This window comes from Pyrus communis, chromosome 13, assembly GCF_041283825.1.
Source record: "Pyrus communis isolate YQ-2024b chromosome 13, ASM4128382v1, whole genome shotgun sequence".
Lineage (NCBI taxonomy): Eukaryota > Viridiplantae > Streptophyta > Magnoliopsida > Rosales > Rosaceae > Pyrus > Pyrus communis.
In genome coordinates this window covers 19368072-19392928 of record NC_142577.1, presented here as the reverse complement: position 1 = coordinate 19392928, position 24857 = coordinate 19368072, and the positions used below count along the sequence as shown (strand labels likewise).

The 24857-nt window shown below is 37.9% G+C and overlaps 3 protein-coding genes across 5 annotated transcripts; 2 read left to right on the top strand and 1 right to left on the bottom strand.

Annotated features, from left to right (window-relative positions):
- Positions 1-7114: 7114 nt before the first annotated feature.
- Positions 7115-11114, top strand: LOC137737747 (uncharacterized). The gene is made up of 11 exons (XM_068477300.2): positions 7115-7425; positions 7525-7572; positions 7969-8133; positions 8214-8280; positions 8558-8622; positions 8735-8813; positions 8940-9058; positions 9217-9296; positions 10193-10262; positions 10365-10442; positions 10543-11114. Exons 1-11 carry the CDS (start codon positions 7228-7230, stop codon positions 10606-10608), a joined length of 1035 nt encoding a protein of 344 aa, XP_068333401.2. The 5' UTR covers positions 7115-7227; the 3' UTR covers positions 10609-11114.
- A 677-nt stretch (positions 11115-11791) lies between these two features.
- LOC137736517 (putative ATP-dependent DNA helicase CHR12) lies at positions 11792-20388 on the top strand. Of its 2 annotated transcripts, none has more exons than XM_068475777.2 (12): positions 11792-12260; positions 12591-12750; positions 13403-13467; positions 13697-13885; positions 14356-14505; positions 14969-15325; positions 15882-16141; positions 16292-16507; positions 17560-17767; positions 17851-18004; positions 18228-18830; positions 19258-20388. In XM_068475777.2, the coding sequence occupies exons 1-12, from the start codon at positions 12084-12086 to the stop codon at positions 19968-19970; spliced, it is 3252 nt and encodes a 1083-aa protein (XP_068331878.2). In that variant the 5' UTR covers positions 11792-12083; the 3' UTR covers positions 19971-20388. The 2 variants fall into 2 exon arrangements, with proteins under 2 accessions (XP_068331878.2, XP_088538688.1); XM_088682562.1 differs by having other exon boundaries at positions 11817-12260; positions 13694-13885.
- Positions 20389-20881: 493 nt separating this feature from the next.
- On the bottom strand, positions 20882-24522 carry LOC137736518 (RAN GTPase-activating protein 2-like). Of its 2 annotated transcripts, XM_088683086.1 has the most exons (3): positions 24287-24407; positions 23707-23836; positions 20882-22936 (listed from the first exon to the last, which is right to left on the bottom strand). In XM_088683086.1, exon 3 carries the CDS (start codon positions 22923-22925, stop codon positions 21294-21296), a length of 1632 nt encoding a protein of 543 aa, XP_088539212.1. In that variant the 5' UTR covers positions 22926-22936; positions 23707-23836; positions 24287-24407; the 3' UTR covers positions 20882-21293. The 2 variants fall into 2 exon arrangements, with proteins under 2 accessions (XP_088539212.1, XP_068331879.2); XM_068475778.2 differs by lacking the exon at positions 23707-23836 and having other exon boundaries at positions 24287-24522.
- Between the last annotated feature and the right edge of the window lie 335 nt (positions 24523-24857).

Sequence of the window (24857 nt, the reverse complement as noted above, 5' to 3'; positions counted from 1 at the left end):
CTTGAGCTTTGAAAAACAAGAAACATGTGGTTTCTTTTGATTGGATTTAAAAGTGAGTACATAAAGTACTCATTAGCGAGTACTAAGTATTATCTGAGAAGTAATATTGTATTCTGAATAGTTGTAATTTGTTTATTACCGAATTGGGAGGATTTGTGGTGAAAGATGCAGCTGCCTTAGACATTCTTGAATGTATTAAGAAACACAACGTTTCTTCTTCCAAACTGGATTAAGCAAGAACAAGTAATTTTAAGATGAAAGCTTGGTGGTGAGATGTGGACAGAAATGCAAAAAATGATTTTAATTTATAAAAAATAAATAAAATGGTTATAATTTATAAAAAGAAAATTGAATATAGATGGAAAATGTACCTAAGGTGTAATATGGCCTTTATATAGAAAGGTACATCGCCAATATTATTTACATGCTAATATTTTAGATTTAATTTTAAATGATAGAGATATTTTGCATCCATTGATATTTGGTAAAATATTAATGTATAAAAAAAATTAAAATTAGTTAATCAGTTTATATAAATATATATTATAGTTAGAGTATTTAACCTAAATCTAATATCAACGAGTACACGAGCAAAAGTCTAATTATATACTGTTATGTGACGCTTTTGACGCTTACACTATGTTTGGACGAGTGAAATAAACTTAGAATTTGGATAAAAGTCTAAATTTACAAATTGACATGCACCAATTCTTTTGTTTGACTTCATAAACATAAAAATTTAGAATTTCTGCATAGGAAAAAAACTTGGAATTTGGGACCTCCAATTTCCAAGTTTAAATTCCATGTAAATAGGTATCATTTCCCAATTTCTATGATTGAGAGTTTAAAAATAACAAATTCCATATTCAATTCCGTTGTTTTTTTAGGTTAACCAAACAAGAAAATTCACAAATTCTAAAAAATAAAATCTTGTTATTTCAATTACCATCATTTTAAAATTCTTAAGTAATCTTAAATTTTTTCATCCAAACATAATGTTATAGTTTTCAACGTGGGATTCAACATTTCTTCTTTAAGTTTACAAGAAAAACATATCCGTGAATAAAAGTATAAACGCTCATTGCCACTAATGTGCAATTTCAAAGTTAAATGTGGGTTTGTTGTTACACTAGGGGTCGTGACATCACATATATTTTGTTCACCATTCTTGTTTTTATCATGCCTTTTTTTGCCATTTTATGAAGGCACATAAGTTTACATAAAAGTTCAACACACACTAAAACACTGTTTTTTTACTAAAAGCATTTTTATAACTATCATTTATCAAACACTTACCTATTTCATTTCACAGTTTAAAACACCACAAAAACAATTTTTTTTTTCCTTTCCTAAGCATAGCAATCCCAAACTAGCACTTAAACTCTGGCTTTGTTTTTGGGTTAACAATGAGGCTAAATGACCAACAAAGATAAACTATAATAAAACATCATGAGGCCTAGAGGTTCAACAACATTTGTCACTAGAAGGTGTCGGCAAGAGATAAGAGCTTGTTCAAAACAAATCGGACTAAGAGAATATGATAAACTCAAGTTAGCCCGTTTATCAACTACAAAATTTATTTTACGATAAACAAGACCGATACGCAGTTTAATTTGTGCATAACAACTCATGGCAAGCCTACACCGATTTACCAAGAAGATGGTTGTCACTCACACCTCGCAAGATCAAGTAGACAACGAGAACTTAATCAGATTCCACCAAAAGTCAAAAGAATCCCTTTGTTCCAAACTAGTTGCAGACCCAAGAATATGCCCCAAATTTTACAAGGAGAACCTCAACACGGCTAAGGTTAGCACTTAAAGATCTAATTTGAGGTTGTTGTGCTGTGAAAAAACGTTGTTTTTAAAAGCAGAGGTAAAGGTTTCTGTTTTAGCCTCAGCTTTTACAAAAAACTGCTTTTAAAATAATTTCTACAATGCTAAAACTGCCCTTGCACTTGCCAAGAACCAAAGAAATTCTTAATCACACCACCTACTCCAAAATCACTTAGAGCAACTCCAGCGTTGGAGCCCTCCCCCCTGGCAATACACTATTCAATCCACCTAATGAACAGTAACTGCCCTTAATGAACAGTAAGTAGCCCTGGCAATAGAATTTACATCTCCACCGTTACACTTCAATAGCCCTGGCAATAGGCAATAAAATATTAGTATTTTTTTTATTTATAAAATAATACAAAATAATTTTAATTGTAATATCGGATAAGATTTTTAATCGTTCTCGTTGCGCCACGTGTCATTATCCGAAGTATTATTAAATAATACAAAATAATACAATTATTGGTGATAGATTTCTGATAAGATTATTAACCAATCACGTCGCGCCACGTGTCATAATCGGTTCACAATCTTTGAGGATAGATTTCCATCAGATTTTTAACGAATGACGGCATGCCACGTGTCATAATCTGTTCACAATCTTTGAGGATAGATTTCCATCAGATTTGTAACGAATGACGGCATGCCACGTGGCATTATGCAGAACCTAATCCTTTCTGAATCCTCTATATAATCCACCATCCATCCTAACAAATCTCACACCAAAATTCTCAAGATCTCTATCATTATTCATAGTTTCTGCTTCCTTATTCACAAAAATCTGTATCATTATTCATAGTTTCTGTTTCTTTCTTTCAATGTCTTCTTCTTCTTCCTCAAGGATGATGTGGGAATACAATCAGGAAGAGGAAGAATTGTTTAACGAATCTGAAGCAATCTTCAATCACCAGGGGGTAAGAAATGAGAGGGAAGAGGATGAGGAGCGTCAAATGAGAAATGACGAAGTAAGAAAGGGCAGAGCCTCACATTCCCGTCGAGTCATCCAAGTTGCGGCTCAGATCTGCAGGCCCAGCCGTTCCGGAAACCTTGATAGAAGCAGGCAACGACGAGGTATGGAACTCTTGGATGATTATTTTGTTCCTAATAGTGCATTCCCTGATACGTACTTTAGACGTCGTTTTAGAATGGAACGACATTTGTTCAACAAAATCATGATTGCTGTTTGCAACCATGATTCTTATTTTGTGCAAAAAAAAGATGTTTTTGGTGCTATGGGTCTACTGCCTGAGCAAAAAATTACTGCTGCCTTACGGATGCTTGCATATGGAGCATCTGCAGACCAAGTGGATGAGATAACGAGGATGGGGCAATCAACCATTCTTGAGTCCCTGATGAGGTTTTGCGGAGCAATCGAATCTATCTACACCGCTGAGTACCTCCGTAAACCTACACACATGGACTTGGAGCGGCTGTTGAAGAAGGCGGAGATGCGTGGCTTTCCTGGGATGAATGGAAGCATTGATTGTATGCACTGGACGTGGAAAAACTGTCCAAGTGCATGGCAGGGCGCTTACGGGGACAGAAAAGGAGCAAAAAGTATCATTCTGGAGGCGGTGGCATCTTTTGATACATGGATTTGGCACGCCTTTTTCGGGGTCCCGGAAGCTCAAAATGACATCAACGTCCTTGCCCAATCCCCAGTGTTCAACGATGTCCTGCAAGGAAAGGCACCAAAAGTTACGTATGAGGTCAACGGACGTATGTACGACGAGCCATACTACCTAGCTGACGGCATCTACCCGCGCTGGTCAACCTTTGTCAAAACAGTGCCACGTCCGCGGAGTGCAAAGGAAAAACACTTTGCAAGCTGTCAAGAGGGGTGCATGAAGGATGTGGAGCGTTGTTTCGGTATCCTCCAAGCTCGCTGGGCGATCGTCAAGGGTGCTGCCAGATTGTTTGATGTAGAGTCGCTTCGATCCATCATGATGACGTGCATCATTCTTCACAACATGATTGTGGAAGATGAGTACGATTATGAAGTTGTTGATGAATATGAGCCAGACCCGATGAACAATTCAAGAACACGTATATATTGTGCTCATGACGCCACCGATGAGCCCGTGCAACATGAGCCATTACAAAGGGATGGACGTTACAATGAAAGGCTCATTCAACGATATACTGCATTTCAAATGCCAGACATGCACAATGCCCGACAAATTGACTTGATAGAGCACCAGTGGGCATTGAAACAAGCTAAAGATAATTAAGTTCATTTAGTGTGTTTTTTTTGAATTTGGTATGTTTATGTTATTTTATTTGGTGTGTTTTATTATTTGGTATGTTTATGTAATTTTTTTATGTTTATGTTTATGTAATTCTTAGTATGTTTATGTTTATGTTTATGTATTTTTTTTATGTTTATGTTTATGTAATTCTTAGTATATGTAATTTTTTTATGTTTATGTTTATGTAAATGACTTTTAATTAGAACGATGGACTTTTAATTAGAACGATGGACTTTTAATTATTTTATACAAGGACTTTTAATTAGAACAATGGACTTTTAATAAATAACTTACCAAATTAATTTGAATAAATATTCAAGAAATTGGAAACAACATAAATAATACAAACAATAAATAATAAATTACAACCCAAAGTGATTGGAAAATTATGGGCTCCGATTACAAAAAGTACTCTATTCATCATCACCTAACCAATTTGTGGTGCTAGGATGATCTTCTCTTGCGGTGCTAGAACCACCTTGGCTTGCTATTGCTTCTCTTGCACGCCTCCTTCGCACAACGTCCGCTTTCTCTGACTTCCAAAAAAATTTAGAATTTGGAGACTTCCCTTCTAAAGACATGTTCATAATCTCACGATCTTGTTGAGCCCGTCTTTCTTCTCTAACATGTTCCCTTTCTTGCCTAAGTAGCTCTCTTTCTCTCTCATTAGCATAAAATTCTCTCTCAACAGCTGCTTGTTTTGATGCCTCTCTAGCCTTATCAGCCTCATCTTTCGCCAGGTCCCTCGCCAAAGTCAATTCACCTTGGCGAGTAAGTTCTTCCATGAACTTTGCATAATCGTTCTTGGAAGCACTCCCTTTTCTCTTTGAAGCCTTCTTACCTTGAGGCCTAATTGGAAAACGGGTCGAACCCGACGCGCGTTCAGGGAGGGGCGTTTCAGGCACTTCTTCTGCATCATCTTCATGAACATGATCGGGTGTAGAGTGTAGAGGGGTGCTGTTCATGTGCACTTCTGGACCGACTGGCACAACTCTAAATTTAGGACAATCTTTGACAATATTCCAACATTCCAACCGGTTGAATGATTTATTTTTGCTTTTGGTTTTGGCAGCGTACCAAGCTTGTGCTTGAAGTTCCTACACAATAAAAATAAGTAACAAATAAATAATTATAATGAAAATAAGTAACTAGCAAATATATACATATATATATATATATATATAAGTAACAAATATAATGAAAATAAGTAAGAAGGCTTCAAGTTTAGTAAATAATAAAATAAGTAACAAATAAATAATTATAATGAAAATAAGTAACTAGCAAATATATACATATATATATATAAGTAACAAATATAATGAAAATAAGTAAGAAGGCTTCAAGTTTAGTAAATAATGAAAATAAGTAACAAATAAATAATTTTAATGAAAATAAGTAACTAGCAAATATATATATATATATATATATATATATATATTTATATGTCATGTTAATCATAACATGGGGCTAGAGTTCCAAGTTTAGTAAATAAATAATACAAACAAACAAATAAATAAATAATACAAACAACATAATTATAATGTAACAAATAAGTAACAATAAATAATAAATTTTGTACGTAACAAATAAATAATACAAACAATAAATAATAAATTATGTAGATAACAAATAAATAATACAAACAAATAATTATTTAGTAAATTTGGGTATCAAATAAATAATATATTATTACCTGATCCGAGTAATTTTCCCCAGATCGAATATTACTACTAGCTTGTGCCAAAGCGTCTCTCCACGTACTAAACGATTGGCTAAGTAATTTCCAACGACTGGACATCGATTCTTTGGTTCTTTTCCCACCAATTTTCTCAAGAAAATTGGTATGAATAAGACTCCACATTTCTCGCAACTGCATCTCATTACCCGTAAGCGAACTATGAGTAACTTCAACCCAGCTAGTACACAACGCAACATCTTCAATAAGCGACCAATTCGTCCCTGCACCAGTGGTCATTTTGTTGAAAAAAAAAATGGATTCAAACTTTGAGACAAAGAAAGGAATGTGATTGAAAGTAGTTGAGAAAATATGAAATTGTTGTGTAAGGTAGATGATAATGAGAAGGTATTTATAGAAAAGTAAAAACAATTTTTTTTACAATTTTTTTCAGATTTTTCAGATTTTTTTTTGATTTTTTTTAAATTTTTTTACAATTTATTTTAAATTTTTATTCAATTAATTAATCTCTGCCGTTGGATATAAAAAAATTTGAATTCCAACACTCCAGATTGTGCCACGTGTCACAACGGTAACTTTTCAGATTTTTAAAACTATTTTTTCATTTATTTTTTAATTTATAAAGCATTTTAATATCCACCGTTGATCTCAGATCGAACGGTGGATATTAAAGCTGACTTAATTTTTTTTTTTTACCGTTGAGATCGAACGGTCCACATTTAGTGACCGTTACGATCTAACGCACCGTGGGAAGCCACGTGGCTTCCCAACGGTAACTGACGCATGCTTTTTTTTCTGACTTTTGTGTCGGCGACGCGCCCCCACGCGCGGGTGGGGTGCACGCGCCTGACACAAAAAAAATAAAATATTGCGCTGACGCCACCCTGACGTCAGCCTGATGTCACGCCCACCTCGGGCTCAAAGGCTGGCAATCCCTCACGGCCCCGGTGCTCGGGCCTCCCCCTTCCCTCTGGCCAGCCCACGCTGGAGCGACGCCACCGGCCCTCGAGCCCTTGTTTTGGAGCCCGTTCCCCGAGCAAAACCCAACGGTGGGAATGCTCTTAAATTCATCTGGAAGTGCACTTAAATAATTGAAAACGTTTTTGAGAAAAATATTTTGACTTTCAAAAGCACTTGAAGTGCTTCCTGTAAAAAAACACCAATTATGTGCTTCTTGTAGAAAGCTATTCAAGTGTTTTTTTTATGATTCACTCGTATTTTTAATAAGAATTGATTCAAAAAATATTTTCACTAGAACTGTTTCAGCAATTTTAAAAGTACTACTAATCAAACATTCTCTAAAAGGGGTTACAGTAGTCCAAACGAGATTTATGAATTTCCCATTTACCCAAACTCTTTTTACAAATTTATTTTTTCTGGACCAAAAACCCTAAACTCTCAAAAACCCTCGTAAAGGCTTTGGTAAGGACCACGTCGAACAGGAATGGGGAAGAAGAAGAGAGCCGAATCAGAAGCACAACCAGAAGAGAACAAAGTCGACGCTGTGAATGGCGACCCTCATCAGAAAGATAAGAAGAAGAAGAAGCACAAATTCGACCGACCCGCCGTGATACCTTCCGTGAGCGTAGCCGTCCCCGGTTCAATCATTGACAACACTCAATCCCTCGAACTCGCCACCCGAGTATATTTTCTCTCCATCCAAACAGATAATTGCTCTCGTTTCACTTCCTCTTCTTTTTTTCTAATTAATTAATTATGTTTATTACCAAATACTTCTCAGTTGGCCAGTCAGATTGCTCGTGCCGCGACGATTTTCCGAATCGACGAGGTTTCTATCTTTAATACTTGTTTATTTGAACTATGTGATTATCAAAATTTGAGGTTTCTGTTTGGATTGCTTCGGTAAGGGATACAAGCGCTTCTTGACTGCCAAAAGTGCTTCTGTATACGTTTGGTGGAAAAATTTAGAAGTGCTTGTGGCTCAGAGGACGCTTTCTGGAGAAGTACCTGTGAAATGCTTCTTCAGGAGCACTTTCGAGGTGGAAATTCACTTGGATTTTTAACAAAAATTTCAACTTGTTTATAAATGAAAGCACTTTTAACAAAAGCGCTCGTGAGCATTAGCGGTTTCTATAGAAGCAATCCCAAACGGGCCCCTAGTTATATCATTTGATGTATAAATGAGCATATTTGTTTACTTTGTAGTTGATTATTGTATAAACAGGTGGTGATATTTGACAATAAGAGTGAGTCTGGCTCATTGCCACAAGCTGATTCAGATGAGAATGAAAGCGGTGCTGCTTTTCTTGTACGAATCTTGAGGTACCTTGAGACACCTCAGTATTTGAGAAAAGCTCTATTTCCAAAACACAACAGCCTAAGATTTGTGGTGAGTTCCTCGATCATATGTCATACGATGTTGTTGTTGTTGATTTTCAGCTTATACCTCGACTTACATTGCTTTGACAGGGCATGTTACCCCCGCTTGATGCTCCGCACCATCTGCGCAAACATGAATGGGGTCTGTTTCGGGAAGGTAAGGTGCAATGGGTGGATTTTAAGACTTCTTGTGATATTGAAATAATGACTTTTCTGGAAGACAAAAACTTGTCTGACTATATTTGTGTATACCCACAATGACAATTTTCAAGATATTAAACAAGAACCAACATGATAAATGAAATGGTTCAGACTTCCGACTATACATGGGATGATGGGATTGTACTATGTAGTTTTGTTTGGTTGTTTGTGCTTTCTGTTCCGAGTCTTTAGACATATGGCCATAACTTTGAGAGTGTGCGATAAATGTATAGGTGTCACATTGAAAGAAAGACCTCCCAACCTTGTGGGAACACTAGTTGATGTGGGCTTGAGTAAGGTACTTCCTCCAATTCTAGTTTACAGTAACAAGGGTTATTGCTTGATAGTTTCTTCCTCGCCTTCACCTCTCAAGACTTGGCCATTGGTTGATTTAGTGATGAAATATGCAGAATGTCATTGTTGATCAAGTACTTGATCCTGGAACAAGAGTTACTGTGGCTATGGGAGCCAGTTGGAACTTGGATGCTGGTAATGAATCTGTCCTGAATTTGTTTTCTGGCCTTTTCTGTTTTCTTTCTCAACCATTAATGGAGGCTTTACTATTGACTATGAATCTTACGTGGGTATTGGCTTCTTTCTATTGCATTGATCTAGATATATCACGCCAGGTTGTCTCATCCTCCAAGCCTAGGGAAGAAGCAGGAACATATTGGGGGTACAAAGTGCGCTATGCTTCTAATATTACTTCAGTCATGAATGAATGCCCATACAAGGTACTCATGCATTGACCCTATGATCCTCTCTCTCTCTCTCTCTCTCTCTCTCTCTCTCTCTCTCTCTCTCCATCCCGGACCCCTTCCTGTAAATACATGGTTTCTTGTTAATCATTCAGATATGGTGTTTCTTTATCAACTTTGTTATAAAATCACAGGGTGGCTATGACCATTCAATTGGTACCTCAGAGCACGGTCAGATTATTAATTCCTCTGAGCTCACTGTACCTACTTTCAGGTACTTTTCTCTGAACGTACTAACCATTAATAACATTGTGTTCATTAGATGCTGTGCATTTTGCATTCTCTGGGTAACTGGTAGCTACTGAAGGCAGCTGTGTTTCTGTATGTTGTAATTTGATAGATGCCTTTTGTAGTTTGTATTCATTGACTAGATTGCTTAGTTATTGGGCAGGCTCTTTATGTACCCGGGATGGAATTTCAACTTCTTTCAATCTGTTAACCTCATTCTAGATGCACATTCTTTTTAGGGATATGTAGAATATAACACGATGCCCTTCCGCCCCCTTCCTCCTTCCATTTCTTTTCTGTAGATGCTTAAATTGTTACCTTATGTGGGTTCTTTAGTTTTCTGGTTAAGTAAGGTTGCCTGGCGCCCTTCTCAGAGATTGGCCCGAGGACAACCATTTCATCTCTATTACAATATTTTATCCGTAAAGTTGCATTAAACAGAAAATGAAAATTGTACGTAAGACAATTACTGACAAGCTTCCAGTCATATTTTTTTTTATTTGAATAGTTGACTGTATTCAGTTGTGTTTAAAACATCATGGGTATTTTGACTTTTTTTTAGGGTAATGCTATTCACACACCCCTTTTTACCCCTCACACACTTGTTAATTTTTGTCCATTGATCTTCTTCAATTCATTCGATTTGATGGCCGGAAACCGGGAAGGGCGTGTGAAAGGTAAAAAGGGGTGTGTGTGGATAGCACCACCCTTTTTTAACCTTCAGTTTTTTGAGAAATATATCAGATTTCCTTTGATTTTTAGTTTTCGACACTTAATATCTTTCTAGTATTTACTACTTCCAACTATATTATGAAACTTTTTGAGCATGAGGCAAATGTGAAATTAGATACTTGTTAATTGACTGAATGAATATTTTGGCAGGCATCTATTGATTGCTTTCGGTGGACTTGCTGGGTTGGAAGAGAGCGTTGAAGAGGATGCTAACTTAAAGGTATTGTTCCTAGGGCTTTGGCGTGATATTGTGAATTGATCAGGGCTTTGGTTTTCACAACTTAGGGGGGTTGTATTCAATTTTTGTTGGATCTTTTTGAAGGCAAAAAATGTGCGAGAGGTATTTGATTTGTATTTGAACACATGCCCACATCAGGGGAGTCGAACAATTCGAACTGAGGTACTTATGGCATACTCTTTGCTCTTCTATGCATTTATGAAAACTTCTTATTGAAAAAAAACTGTGTTATTATTTGCTTAATTTGCTTCTTCATGGGCAGGAAGCCATTCTCATATCTCTTCAGTATTTCCAAGAACCAATCCGCCGAGCATTGAAGAGAATTTAGCATCAAAGTTCACTAATTGGAGGACATTAGGAACTTCCACAGTTGCCAAGATCACTGGGAATCCGAAATCAAGTCATGATTCTTCCGATTCATAACTTTGCTTCTAACATCATTGAAGGCGGGAATAGCAATTATGCGGCAGAAGATTATCCTCGTCCTTTTTGTTCATTTGTTTCTGCCCAACTAGTCCACAAGCTGCTCAACCTTAAGCTGCGTGATTAAGCGGACAATTTGTGATCTAAATGAAGCTGCAAGGTTGGAAGGAAAGTCTGCTAAAAAACTTAATTGATGTTGTAATCCGGGTGAATATTGAAGAGTTTTTTGTATTGGCGCCTTGAGTAGGTGGATCGAGCGCAGCTGGTAAATTTCGGAGCACGAGCTCATTGTTTTCTTCTTGTAAACATGTAAGGTAGACAATTTTTTATGGGGCTGAAAACATATATGAAAAAACTGTATTGAAAACTTTAGAAAGCCAATAACCAAATATGGATGGGTTTTTTGGTTAACGATACGATTCTTTGAATTAGTCTAATCTATAGACTATTGAGATTCGAATTTGAGTGCAAATGAAGTTGTCGTAGCCAAAACTAATTCACATCTACCAAATAGAGGTGACTTGGCTTATTAGTTCGGATATGGAAATGGAAAATATTAAAAAAATTTATCGAATAAAAACCAAAACGACTAACCTATCATACTGAACAAAACCGATCAATTTGGATGGTTACAATTTGGAAAAATAATCGTTATGGGGAAAGTCGTTTTAGTTAACAGTATAGGTGCATAAAGAACTAAAACAGATCCATACACACTCTATGCAACACAAAGAAAATTAAATAGGTTGATTTTGCCACTTTACGTGTTTATCACATGATAAAAACGTTGAATTCATGTTTGTGATTTAAATGCATCATCCTTAATTGAAATGTCAAGCAATCTACGTGACTCCAATTGTCAAAATTAAATCTCCAAGTCCTTTAAGTGAAAAAACAATCCTATGAAAAAAAATTAGTTGGATGCAAATATACTTAACCCAATACAATCCTATGAAATAAAAAGACCAACAAAAGAGAGTAGCAAAGGGCACAACCGGTATAACAGTGGACGGTCCCTATTTCTTATCCGCACAGGGGTAATTTCGTCATTCACGAAAAATAGAGCCCTGTTAGGCAACACCACAAATATAATAATTCGGTCCTGATTTTTCCAATAAAACGCAAAGAGAAAAAAAGAGGGCGACAAAACCCACCCGAACGCCGAAACGAAGGCAATCACCCAAGTGATCCGATAAACAGAGAGAGAGAGAGAGAGAGAGAGAGAGAGAGAGAGAGAGAGAGAGTGAGAGAGCGTGTGATATTTGTAAAGCAACATCACAGATTAAACCCAAAAATAATTCAATTCAAAAAGTGACCGTTTGAAATCAGATCGTTTTGGGAGGGGTTCTGTGCGGTCTTTCTCTCCCGCCAAGGTCTCCAATGGCCGAGCTGGACAGCAGCAGCGCCAGCCTCGACCACGTCCACAAGACCAAGTCCCTGATCTGCGCCCTCAACTTCCTCTTCCGCAACCTCCCCCTCCCCCCCGACTTATTCAACGTCGTTTCCAACATCTACGCCGCCGCCCCGGATGCCCCTCTCGACGGTGACGAGGGTTTGGTACGGTTTCTTCCCACTCCCTTTTGGTTTTTCCTAGTTTTGAGTTTTGGGGTTTTGGGTCGGTTTTGGTTCTTGGGTTCTTGTCAATTTGGCATCCTGGGTTGGTTCTTTGTGTGAATTGGCGGTTTGGCTTCATTTCGATTTTGGGACTTTGGTGAAGGTTGTGGAGTATGAGATTTGGTAGGAAAAGTTTCGACCTTTATGTTTTAATTCAATTGAATTTCTTCACTGGAGGTGTAAGGGGGTTTGTTGCAGCTTTTTTGTTTGTCTTTTATAGTTTTGCTTTGTTGATTCGAAATTTATTGACTTTGAGATACGTAATGCTTGCAGGATGGCCCTGATAGTTCTGCTGCAGGAGAAGATTTATTAGCAGACCTTGGAGTTGCACTTTTGGAACAACGTCAAAATTTCACGTCGGGTGCTGCATTAATAGAATCGAAAGAAAAACGTTATGAAAGCCACATTCAGCATCGGTTAACCGAACTTGAAGGTGACTAACTTTTACAATTTCATGAGAACTAATCACCTAGTGTTTCACATTCTTTTGCTCATTTGCCATTCCTGCTAAACTTTATGAATATATTCAGCGTCCAAGAACACTTTTGTATGTTTGGTAGAGCGGAGATATAATGTTATCAATAGGCTCCCAGTTGTTGTATCGGAAATTTCTGCACATTCAACTATGTTCAAACAACGTGAAGGAAAGAGAGAAAAAAAGAGAAGGCAAAGCTAATTTTTTTTTTTTTTTTTTAATGATTGGTCTGGTTGTCTTCTGTCCTCTCACCCTCATTTTAGAGTAGGTGCAAAAGTTACGGATTTGATTATAATGTGACCTTTAGTCCTCACCACCTTTGCTGAAGAGGATCAAGGTCAGGTTTGACTAGGTCTTTGCTCTGCATTTTTTTCTTGCAAAAGAACCATAGTGGTCATGTCTTCTAATCTGTATTGCTCTTAATTTGAAGACCACATCGTTTTTGCATCCTTGGGCCATGTTTTAATCTGTAATTACTTAATTCAATGGTCAGCCAGAATTTATTATTTCAACACTATGAATAGTGTTGTCAACTGCTTTTGGAGTCTCGTTAGTGTTTTTATGTTGTACAATTATTGTCTAGCCTTACTTACCACTGATTTTGAATCAGAATTACCTTCAAGTAGAGGAGAGGACCTGCAGACAAAGTGCTTGCTCGAACTCTATGGGCTAAAGGTAAACTTGATGTACTGATATTGTTTTGAAAATTCCCTTTCAGAAAGACACTTTTCCGTTTTTGCCTTTGAGTCACACTTTTATGTACTCAGTAGCATTTGCCATTTTCTAAAAATATACAACAAAAAGAGTTATTATTGTGATTGTTATGGAGAGTTTTATGTTTTATATGTTCTGGTACCGATGGATGACATGCATGTCCTTGTTGGCAAGGACTTCTTTCTAGCAGCTTGCAGAATTGCAAAAGAAGGTCCGCTCTGAAGTGAGTTCAGAATACTCACTCCGTATGCATTGTGAGCATCCTGACAAAACATTGTTTGACTGGGGCATGATGCGATTGCGCAGTCCACTGTACGGTGTTGGAGATGCTTTTGCCATGGAGGCTGATGATCAGTTCAGGAAGAAACGAGATGCTGAGGTTATATACTAACACATGCGTTACTTATTTGAAATGGTCACACTTACAAGGGGGATGATGAAAATCTGGGGTTTTAGAGTAACTTGTATTGACAGAATGGGGTGGCACAGTGGAATTCTTTGATTGATTGTATTTGGCTAGTAATTTTGACACTCCTCTTTTAGCCTTCAGCACTCCTCCTGCGAGTGCAGAAGAATTTTAAATTAATCAGTTAGGAGTGCATATGGCTAAAAGAGAACTCCCAAAATTGCTATCCTTGTTTTTTAGGCTACCTTCTTTTGGTGTTGATAACGAGTAAATGTGGGGTTTTTGTTTTATAGAGAAGAAAGGCTATAAAATCTGAGGCATATCATAATTTTTATATGTTCTTGAAAGAGACTAATAATCAGTGGGACGATCTAAGTGAATACGTGTTAAATGCATCAGTGCATCCTGAAAGCTGCTGATACAGTAACATATCTTTGATGCAGCGCTTGTCAAGGTTAGAAGAGGAGGAGAAGAACAACATTGAGACTAGGAAAAGAAAATTCTTTACAGAAATACTTAATGCTGTTCGTGAATACCAATTGCAAATTCAGGCTTCTATGAAACGTCGGAAACAGAGGAATGATCATATCCTGGTATGCTTTTTGTCTTTTCATAACTATTACTTTTTTTCTCTTCACCTGTAATGTCTCTGTTTAAATGTATGGGATAAACTCATCAAAGATGTTCATACTTAATTTGGAAGAGACCAAGGATCAGTCCATATTGCTCACACAATCTTGGTCTCCTACTCAATGATGACGAGGCACAATATCCATGCTCACCATAACACCATTTGATTGAGATCGGGCGACTGATAATTGAATCCTGATAAAGTACTTTTCTTTTTTGAATGTATGTTAGCCGTTGGATTGTGATCCAATAGTTCGCAGGCATAAATTTTCATGCTCCCTGAGGAGTAGGTGACAATGACTGTACACACACACACACCCATATTATATGTATACATATGTATCAGAGATGCTTTAAAGGAGGATTCCATAAGCAAAAGGGGTCACGTGTGAGCCCAATCATTTTATCATTATCTTATTTTGACAGAGTTGGCATGGAAAGCAAAGACAACGAGCCACAAGGGCTGAGAAATTGAGGTTCCAGGCCTTAAAGGCTGATGATCAGGAAGCATACATGAGAATGGTAAAGGAGAGTAAGAATGAAAGGCTAACAATACTTCTTGAAGAAACAAATAAACTCCTCGTTAATTTGGGAGCTGCTGTTCAGCGGCAGAAAGATTTTAAGCATTCAGAGGGTACTGAAGAAATGAAAGACTCTGAAGGTGATTTGACAGAGTTGGAAGAAGATGTGGACCTCATTGATTCTGATTGTAATGATGACAGTAGTGACTTGCTTAAAGGTCAGCGGCAGTATAACTCAGCCATCCATTCTATTGAGGAACAGGTAAAAGATAAAGTGTTATTCTATGCCATCATAGTTTTATTTTTTCACTCCATTTATATTCTGTTGTACAATTTGACATTTATGATTTATTTGTTTTAACTACTTCCTTGAATGGTATTGGTATCAGACCTTGACAGCTAAAATTTGGGCTTCCTAGGTCTTAGCATTAAATTAAGCCACAAATCACTCATGTGGAAGTTCTTTTTGTGAAATTTATGAATTTAAGAAAGCTCGTGTTAATCAAATGAGCACAATACCTTGTGTTACTTATTCTATAAGACTGGCATTTGCGTTCTTTGTCTTAAGGGGATTGAGCCTTCTTTGGGAATTTCCTTGGCCTTCAAACATGCTTTTATTATTCTTTTCTTGGCTATTATACATATAGGTATACAGGTGGGTGGATTATGCGTATGAATTAATTCCAGTGTAAGGGGTGGGTCCATTTGCCTCATATTCTATGTGATCTGTTTGAAAGCTTTTTAAAGCTTATTTGTGACAGTGTTGGAATTGCTGAGTGCTCTGGAGCAGAGGATTTACTAATAATTAAATCCGACAGGTGACTGAGCAACCCTCCATGCTTCAAGGTGGAGAACTAAGGTCTTACCAGGTTGAGGGCCTACAATGGATGGTTTCCTTGTTCAATAACAATCTAAATGGTATTTTGGCTGACGAGATGGGATTGGGTAAAACCATACAAACTATATCATTGATTGCATATCTCATTGAAAACAAGGGTGTCACTGGACCCCACTTGATAGTGGCTCCGAAGGCCGTATTACCAAATTGGGTTAATGAATTCGCAACATGGGCTCCTAGGTACATGTACAGGGTCTTTAAACATCTCTCTCTGTCTCTCTCTCCCTCTCTCTTCCCCCATGTATATATGTAATATGTACCTACCTACATACGTAATAGCATGAAAGAAGAATTATGACAGATCATTTTATGTATTTTCTTCTTGACCAGTATTGCTGCTATTCTTTATGATGGACGTCAAGATGAAAGAAAGGCAATGAGGGAAGAATTATCAGGGGAAGGAAAATTTAATGTGTTGATCACACATTATGACCTTATCATGAGGGATAAACAATTTTTGAAAAAAATCAACTGGTACTACTTGATTGTTGATGAAGGGCATAGGTTGAAGAATCATGAGTGTGCTCTTGCACAAACACTTGCAGGGTATGTGCTACATGCCAATAGAGGCCTATTTTCTTTTGATGTTTTATTATAGGTCTATGTTTCTTCTTTCCATTTTTAGCGAATTCAATAGGGCTTCTTTTTAACCTTGTTATCATCCCTCTTTAAGTGTGAGAGAACACTTGCTTTAATGCTTCATTTTATGTTTTTGCTTTCCAAGTTGTGGTTATCTTGTTCACTCCTTGTGTAGTTTAATAGTTTTATAAGTAGGATTTATTAATTTTTGTTTTTGGATAGGCAGAAAGCTGCAGTATAGCTGTTTATTTCCTGCTATGACCAGAAAAAGCTGTTTATTTCCTACCTTTGGGTGAACAAACTTTAAAGATGAATAGGAAACCCAAAAAATCTTCTTAACTCTGTAATAATACATTTGTGCTTAAGGTCAAAGGTTGGTTGTAAAATTAGATTTAGATCATTCAATGTACTTCTGAAGAAACAAAGAAAGGAACGAGTTTATCTTGCAGATCACGTAAGAATCTTAAATGTATCTGATGGCAGCCAGCCAGAGCAGTCCTAAACCTCTCTAAATTGGTGATTGCCCTCTGTTATGTCACCATATGATTTTAATGAGCAAATCTAATAATACCAATGCGAATTTTCTCCGAGGGTCTTTCCTAGGTTTTTGTCCCCACTTCCTAGGCTCCTTACACCGATGAAATGTGAAGATTGAGACTGCTTACTTTGCAAAGGACTTTTCTCTGTTCAGAGGTAAAAGAAAGTCAGTCCAATATTTGAAGTTTTGAACTAAGTCTTGATACACTGATTAGTTATAAAGGTCCATGGAGTTTCAAAATTCTGTTTCTGTGTTTCAAGTTTGCATATAGTTTCAATAGTGTTTGAGTTTTTATGAAGATTAACTGCAAGTTATTGCCTATTTATCAAACACATAAACGAATTGTGGTCCATAATTTTTATGGTCGATTATCCTTGAGTTTTTGAAAGGTGTTTTGGGTCAGCATTTGCTGGTTTCTTTTTTTCCTAGTTTTTATTTTTTATAATATGAAGGCTGTATTAATTTTTTTAATTGGACACAGTTATGATATGCGACGAAGACTTCTGTTGACTGGTACCCCAATACAGAATAGCTTGCAGGAGTTGTGGTCCCTGCTTAATTTCCTTCTCCCACACATTTTTAATTCAGTTCAAAATTTTGAGGAATGGTTTAATGCACCTTTTGCGGATCGGGGCAGTATTACCCTTACTGATGAAGAACAGCTATTGATCATTCGCCGTCTACATCAAGTGGGTCTTGCTCGCAGTTTCTGTTTATTTTGGTTGTGGACTTTAAAAAAAAAAAAAAAGATTAAAATTTCTTTTTGATGTAGGTTATACGGCCCTTCATACTGAGGAGGAAAAAAGATGAGGTGGAGAAGTTCCTTCCTGGAAAATCTCAAGTCATACTGAAAAGTGACATGTCAGCATGGCAGAAAGTATATTATCAACAAGTTACAGATGTGGGCAGAGTTGGGCTCGATAATGGTTTGTTCCTTTCCTCCATGATAGATCTGCATATCTGATATCAACCCTCTCCCCCTTACTTTTCCTGGAAATCTTCTATATTGCATTACTGTTCATGCAGTTCACCATTCTTCTTACCTGAAATTAGTTGAAACATTGTGACAGTTAACGTCCTTAAAAAGCAGTCTAAAATTGCAATGATTATTTGTTCTGTCATAATTTATTGATGAGAACTTGTTTTTAGGTTCTGGAAAATCAAAGAGCTTGCAGAACCTGACAATGCAGCTCAGGAAGTGTTGTAACCACCCATACCTTTTTGTGGGAGATTATAACATGTGGCGCAGGGAGGAGATCATCAGAGCATCAGGAAAGTTTGAACTACTTGATCGTCTACTCCCAAAACTCCACAAAGCGGGGCACAGAATCCTGCTTTTTTCACAAATGACTCGTCTCATGGACATTCTTGAAATTTATTTGCAACTTCACGACTTTAAGTATCTTCGACTGGATGGTTCAACAAAAACTGAGGAAAGGGGGACTCTGCTAAAGAAATTCAACGCTCCAGATTCTCCTTTCTTCATGTTTCTCTTGAGCACTCGTGCTGGAGGCCTTGGTTTGAACTTACAAACTGCTGATACGGTAATAATTTTCGACAGTGATTGGAATCCACAAATGGACCAACAGGCGGAGGACCGGGCCCATCGTATAGGTCAAAAGAAAGAAGTTAGGGTATTTGTGTTGGTTAGTGTTGGATCAATCGAAGAAGTAATTTTAGAGCGTGCTAAAGAGAAGATGGGCATAGATGCCAAGGTCATCCAGGCCGGACTATTTAATACAACTTCCACAGGTTGGTTGCACTTCAGTTTCATGCCATTATTATTTTTTTTTGTTATGATGTCATTACTTCTAGTAAGAATGAGGTTTTATTCACTGCTTCATTACTTTGCCTGCACATGCTCTCTACACATGCATCACGTTCATACAAATCTGGTTTCTTAATACGCATGCATGTCGTTCCCAAGTCAATGATAGAAGCAAATTAGAAGTGCTGCATTGAGTCACAACTATTATCGATCTTGGGCTTGCTATTGACCCTGCATAAACCACAAGATCAAAACTTTTCCCCCCACTCACAGTAAAGTAACACCACGTCTACATCAGAGATTGAATGGAAGAGATGTCTTGTATCTTGCATGGTTAAGATGAACACATTTTCTTTATTTTGCGCTCCACTACGGCTGTATTCTGACAAAAGATATACGTTGTGTTTGCAGCTCAGGACAGAAGAGAGCTGTTGGAGGAAATCATGCGCAAGGGTACAAGATCACTTGGGACAGATGTACCAAGCGAGCGAGAGATCAACCGCCTTGCTGCCAGATCAGAAGAAGAGTTCTGGATGTTTGAGAAAATGGATGAGGAGAGAAGGCGAAAGGAGAACTACAGATCTCGCCTTATGGAAGACCATGAGGTTCCCGAGTGGGCATATTCAACACCTGATAAGCAAACTGCTACCAAAGGCTTTCATAGTGGCAGCATCACGGGAAAGCGCAGGAGAAAGGCAGTACAGTCTTATTCTGATGGCCTTAGTGATTTACAGTGGATGAAAGCTGTAGAAAATGGAGCAGACATATCGAAGCTTTCAGGAAGAGGAACAAAGAGAAATCATGTTCAATCAGATAGCGTTGAATTAGTTAGTGGTAATGCAGGAACAGAGGAAAAAGTTGCGAAATTGATTCACAATGTTCCGTTGGCAAAAGAGGGAGCAAGTGAAGATACCTATGAGTTGACCCCAGGCTTGAAGAGACAGAAGTCTGAAGAGCTGGAAGTAGAGAAACATGAAAGTCATGCAGCTGGAGGAAGTGGTTTGAATGGGCCTATCTTGACATTCAAGATACATCGAAAAAAGAGATCAAGCTATGTTAACCCAGGTTCCTCCTCCGATGGTAGAGGGCAAAATTCCAATGTAAGAGGTAATGGATGGGCTTAATCAAATTAGCTCAGCAGCGAACCCCTCATGACTTCTTACCTGAGCATGATTGTGGCTGCTGGTCTTGTACATGGTCTTCAGCATTGATCAGCTTTCTGCTGATCTTTTACATCTCAGCGCAGCAAATGCTTGATGTTGACTTAACCTCCGTACATTCTGCTGGTTGTGCGAAGTCTGGCAGTTAGAGCAGCAACGCGAACTTTATCGATAGCACCTTCCGATCTCATTGTCGGGCTCAGTAGGCATTGTGGTAGGATAATGAATCTAAGATGTCTGCACCACTTGTATCAAAGAAGAATAACGGTAGGGAAATGTATAAATTAATAATCTTTTGGTTTGCAATTATTTGGAGTGTTTTTAAGAACAAGATTGCATCTGTTTCTTGAAGTTATTTAACAAGAAAGTTCTTGCTCGTAAAGTTCGTAAACTTTTTTTCTTTTTGTATGGATTTCTTGAAATTGTGACTGCTTCTAGAAGTGTTAAAAGCGTTTTTACAAAAGAAAATGCTTCTGATGGCTTTTACAGCTGATACGGTTAAAAATGCTTGTAGGTCGGAAACGTTTGTTTGGAGGACCTGTCAGATGCGTAACCTTTTTTTAACAAAATAAATTCGAGCAAAGCACTTTAGAGAAAAAGTGCTTCCAATAGTAGTCCCAAACGAGCGAACAATTCTATTAAACAGTAAAGGCCTGCGTCTAGAGATTTGCTAATCTACAACGACCAGCAGACACAATGAGGGCAAGAACAACCTTGGAGGCGCATCGAGGCTGTGTTCCATGAGTAAAAGCCTCTCAGAGAACAAAGCCTTTTTCACTCATGGAACAAAGCCAAATCAGAATCATCAAATCACGTCATTTAACAGTCAGTAATATCACACATTTCCTTCTAACGTCCCTCTAGGGAACATCCGATGAAACTGGAACGACATATTCTATTCTAACACCAGCAGCAATGCTTTTGCTGCGTTTCATAAAATAATATCCAGAATAACCCTCATAGTCATACATAGCAAACATCCGAAATCTACTAAAGCCACATCTATCACAACAACAGGGGTGATGCTTACTGCACTCCTAAGGTTTGAAACAAAGAAAGATAAACCGACTAACATGACAATAAAAGAAACAATTAAACCCAATTCTACGAACACCCGTCATCACACAGCTTTAAGAAACGGCTGGTGCCAACTGATGCATAATAAGATTCAATAGTCTTCCTAAAAGCTGCAAATACCCTCACCAGTAATTGATGTTAAAGAGGGTATTAACTCTGCGAAACCTAATCAGGAAAGAGAAAAACACCTAGACATACGAGAGAGGACCTCTATTCCTCTTGGCCAACTTCAAGGTTTTTCAGTTTGGATTCCAATTCATCCTCACTGCCTTTGCCCTCTCCAGATTCTTTGTCGTCATCTTCATCTTCGTCATCGTCATCTTCTCCTTCAGGGTCATTCTCGTCCAAAGATCCAAGCGCGTCGGGAGATTTCCTGAATGCATCCTTCAGCTCGTCAATTCCTTCATCAGAAATGAAATTTGCATTGATGTTGAGCAGCTTAAAACTGGGCTTCTGAACCACAGCATGTGCCAACGCACGAGCCCCTGCTCTTCTGATTTGGTTGGTGTTGAAATCAACTTCCTGCAACTCAGCATGGCCTTCCAACACCTTGCTGATCTGAATAGTGCCATCATCCTTAAGGCTATTCTCACCCAAATTCAGCTTGGCCAGATGTGGTTTAGCTGTTATACAAGCTGCTATGGCAGAAGCAGCTTTAGCTGTTATGTCATTTCCAGCAATGTCAAAGACTTCGAGTGCAGGGGCTGATTCCTTGAGAACATTGGCAATTGCAACTGCGCCCTCGTCTTCAAGGTTCAAGTAACTAAGGTAAATCTCTGTCAAATTGTTATGCTTGGAAAGAGCTTTACTCAATGCGACTCCACCTTCTACACCAAACATGTTGTCCCGCAAGTCCAGCTTTTCCAAATGGGTACAAGTCCCAAGTGCTTCAGATAAGGCAACTCCTCCCTCGGAGCCTACCCTCGTGGAGGAGCAACGGAAATTCTCCAAAAGGGGAGAACGCTTGACAACCTCAGCAATAGCAATTGCCCCTTCATCTCCTGTCATATTATTATGAAAATGGAGGACTCTAAGCTTCTCTGTAGAAGGAATCAACTCACAAACTGCTCGAGCAGCTTCTTCTGAAATGCCATCATTCATCAAATAGAGTTCCTCCAAGTAACTTTGTGATTTCAGGAGTGCCCCAAAAGCCCGAACACCTTTCTCACCCAAGGCATTGTTGGAGAGATTCAGATACTTCAAGATACTACCTTCTAAGGCAGCTGCAAATATATTCATGACTTCAAGAGCTTCTGCCTCCGGTCTTCCTGCTATAAAATCTGAGAGGTCAACTTCTTTCAACTGGTTCTTAAGAGAAACCAATATGGGCTCAGCAACACGGGCTGCTCCAAGACCAAAGCTTCTATTGCTGAAGCATATTTTGGTGTAAGTGTTCCCTGGCTCCTTCAGTGGCTTCAAAAGCTCCTCAGCTTCCTCAGCCTCAATAAAAGCCCGTTGGCCTTTCGATATATCAAACAAAGTCTCAGTGGGTGTGGTACCAGATGTCACCTCGCCGTCCTCCTTGCTTCTAGGTCCCTTTTTAAGAACTTCCAGCAGGAGCTTACTGCATTCCCGGGCATAAAGCTGCACTGCGGAACTTCCATCCCCATCTGGTTCATTTTCATAGTTTTGATCTGCAGTAGCAAAAGCGACATCCTCAATTCGTTTTGCATTTTCCTCAGCCTCTTCCTTACTCAGACAGCCATACTTCTCAGTGAAAAGGGATTTAGAGCTAAGATTGTTTATCATCCGCTCCACAAGCACTTTCCTTGTATTTTGGCTAGGAGGCCATAGTTTAATTGAAAATGGACGGCGTTCTGAATTCAGAGTTGTGGCATCCATTGCAACAAAACCTACAAATGGCAATCATAAACACTTTAATAAAGTGATAAGCAGCCTACTTATGCCATACATATAAAGTTCCAAAATATTAAATGATAACCATTATGAATTTACCAAATGAACGTTTCAGGATATGAGATAAAGCTCTTATAACATCAGAAACATCCTTTACCCAACATAATTCTTGACAACAGAAAAAATTAAGTTAATATATGCACGATTATAACCGTTGACCTAGAAAGTAGAAACTGCGAAGAAACTTGGAATATAGAAAATAACAATGATGCAACAAAACTTCTCTTCGTCTTCCGGGGAGGAGAAAATTTGTAACGTAAACAAAATTAAAAGCACTAAACTAAAACCTTCTAAACTACTATCATGCAATTCCTTCATTTTTTAACTTTGAAGCAATTGTTTCCCCATATATATAGATTCCCAATATGCCATGTTGCCCTTTATTACCAATCAAGTTTCTTCTCTTTCCCCCCTTTCTAGCAATCAAAAAGAGGTCAGAGGAAATTTCACAGTTCCATTTGGTAAAAGGTATCATCAACAAATGAAAACGATAGAGTGAAGCAGTGACTTTCGCTTCTTATAATCTAAAACATTGGAAATTTTATCATACAATTAAAGAATCACCATGCGGAAAATTACCCTTCCACTATTTTTGGATAACTTTTCACCCTACAACAGTCCATCTTTAAGGATCATAAAAAATTAAAGCGGTCAGTACAGCACATTCGCAACAGATATGCTCTCTCAGAAAAACCAAAGAGATAACCTCACTGGGCTGCTCAACTATCCAATTCATAACAGATCCAACATTTTGCATCCCTTCCGTCCCCAACCATGGGGTTGATTCCACTGCAAACCATCTCGTTCATTCTCTCGGTTCTTATCACCAACGCACACTCACACATATTAAGACAAAAAAAAAAAAAAAAAAAAAAAATCAGATTCTTAAATTTGGCTCATCTCATTGAACCAACCCCATTCTCCTAAACTAAAGATAAAATTGTCAAATGACCAATGTCATGAACTTATTTATTAGGTAAATGTCAAGGTACCCAAAAACTACCATTATAAAAAACCCACAAAGATTCAAACTTCTGCAGTCAATATGATCTGCAACTAATAAAAAATTAATCAACTCGAAATCAAATATAAACCCAAATGAATCTGAACCCACCAAGCAAAACACAAAACAACCCAGAACAGATAATCAATGAAACAAAACCATATGGGGTTTAACACCTTCAAAGATTTCAAATTAAAGCCAGATTATCAAGCACAAAAAGTTACCCTAAAACTGGAAAAAGAAGTAAAAACGAAGCAAAAGTCGAAGAAAAAGAGATGGGTACCTTTCTTTTCCACTCCGGATTTCTGCGTACTTTGGGACTTATCTGAGATTCAAACGGAACTCAGAAATGGAAGAAAGCAGTGAGGGAAAAGAGAGTGGAGGGAAAAACTGAAATTAAGGGCAGCAGAGTGCGTGTAGGTTTTTTGTATTTATACTTGGGGGAACATTGCGTCAATTATCATGTGCGTTTCCGGCGGCCACTTTCGATGTTTGGAAAGGAAAAGCAATGTGACCTTATCCGAACAGGGTACCGTTCCAAAACTGAATTGGGAAAATTACACAAAATTACGTTAACTATGAGTCGAACGATACTATCATACCACATTTTTTTAAATTGACAATGTTATACCTCATCTTTAGAATTTGTTCCAATGTTATACCTCTGTTAGTTTGTCTGTGAATTTTTTAGTTAAATGCTGACGTGACTTGATCCGAGACCCAGTTCCTCGCCCAAATGATTTCCACGTGGCACCACACCCAATATTTTCCCACCAAATGGCATCCACGTGAGATTCCCAATACATGTGGCTTTTCTCACTGGATGTCATGTGGATATTTCATTAAAATTAAAA

What these genes read in the sequence shown, in the direction of transcription:
- LOC137736518 (XM_068475778.2), bottom strand. Translation starts at nt 22,925, where the DNA reads ATGGATGCCACAACTCTGAATTCAGAACGCCGTCCATTTTCAATTAAA.
- LOC137737747 (XM_068477300.2), top strand. Translation starts at nt 7,228, where the DNA reads ATGGGGAAGAAGAAGAGAGCCGAATCAGAAGCACAACCAGAAGAGAAC. An exon ending in CCCTCGAACTCGCCACCCGA is followed by an intron (nt 7,426 to 7,524) that starts GTATATTTTCTC and finishes AATACTTCTCAG; the next exon opens with TTGGCCAGTCAGATTGCTCG. An exon ending in ACAACAGCCTAAGATTTGTG is followed by an intron (nt 8,134 to 8,213) that starts GTGAGTTCCTCG and finishes TTGCTTTGACAG; the next exon opens with GGCATGTTACCCCCGCTTGA.
- LOC137736517 (XM_088682562.1), top strand. Translation starts at nt 12,084, where the DNA reads ATGGCCGAGCTGGACAGCAGCAGCGCCAGCCTCGACCACGTCCACAAG. An exon ending in TCCATTCTATTGAGGAACAG is followed by an intron (nt 15,326 to 15,881) that starts GTAAAAGATAAA and finishes TAAATCCGACAG; the next exon opens with GTGACTGAGCAACCCTCCAT. An exon ending in TTCGCAACATGGGCTCCTAG is followed by an intron (nt 16,142 to 16,291) that starts GTACATGTACAG and finishes CTTCTTGACCAG; the next exon opens with TATTGCTGCTATTCTTTATG.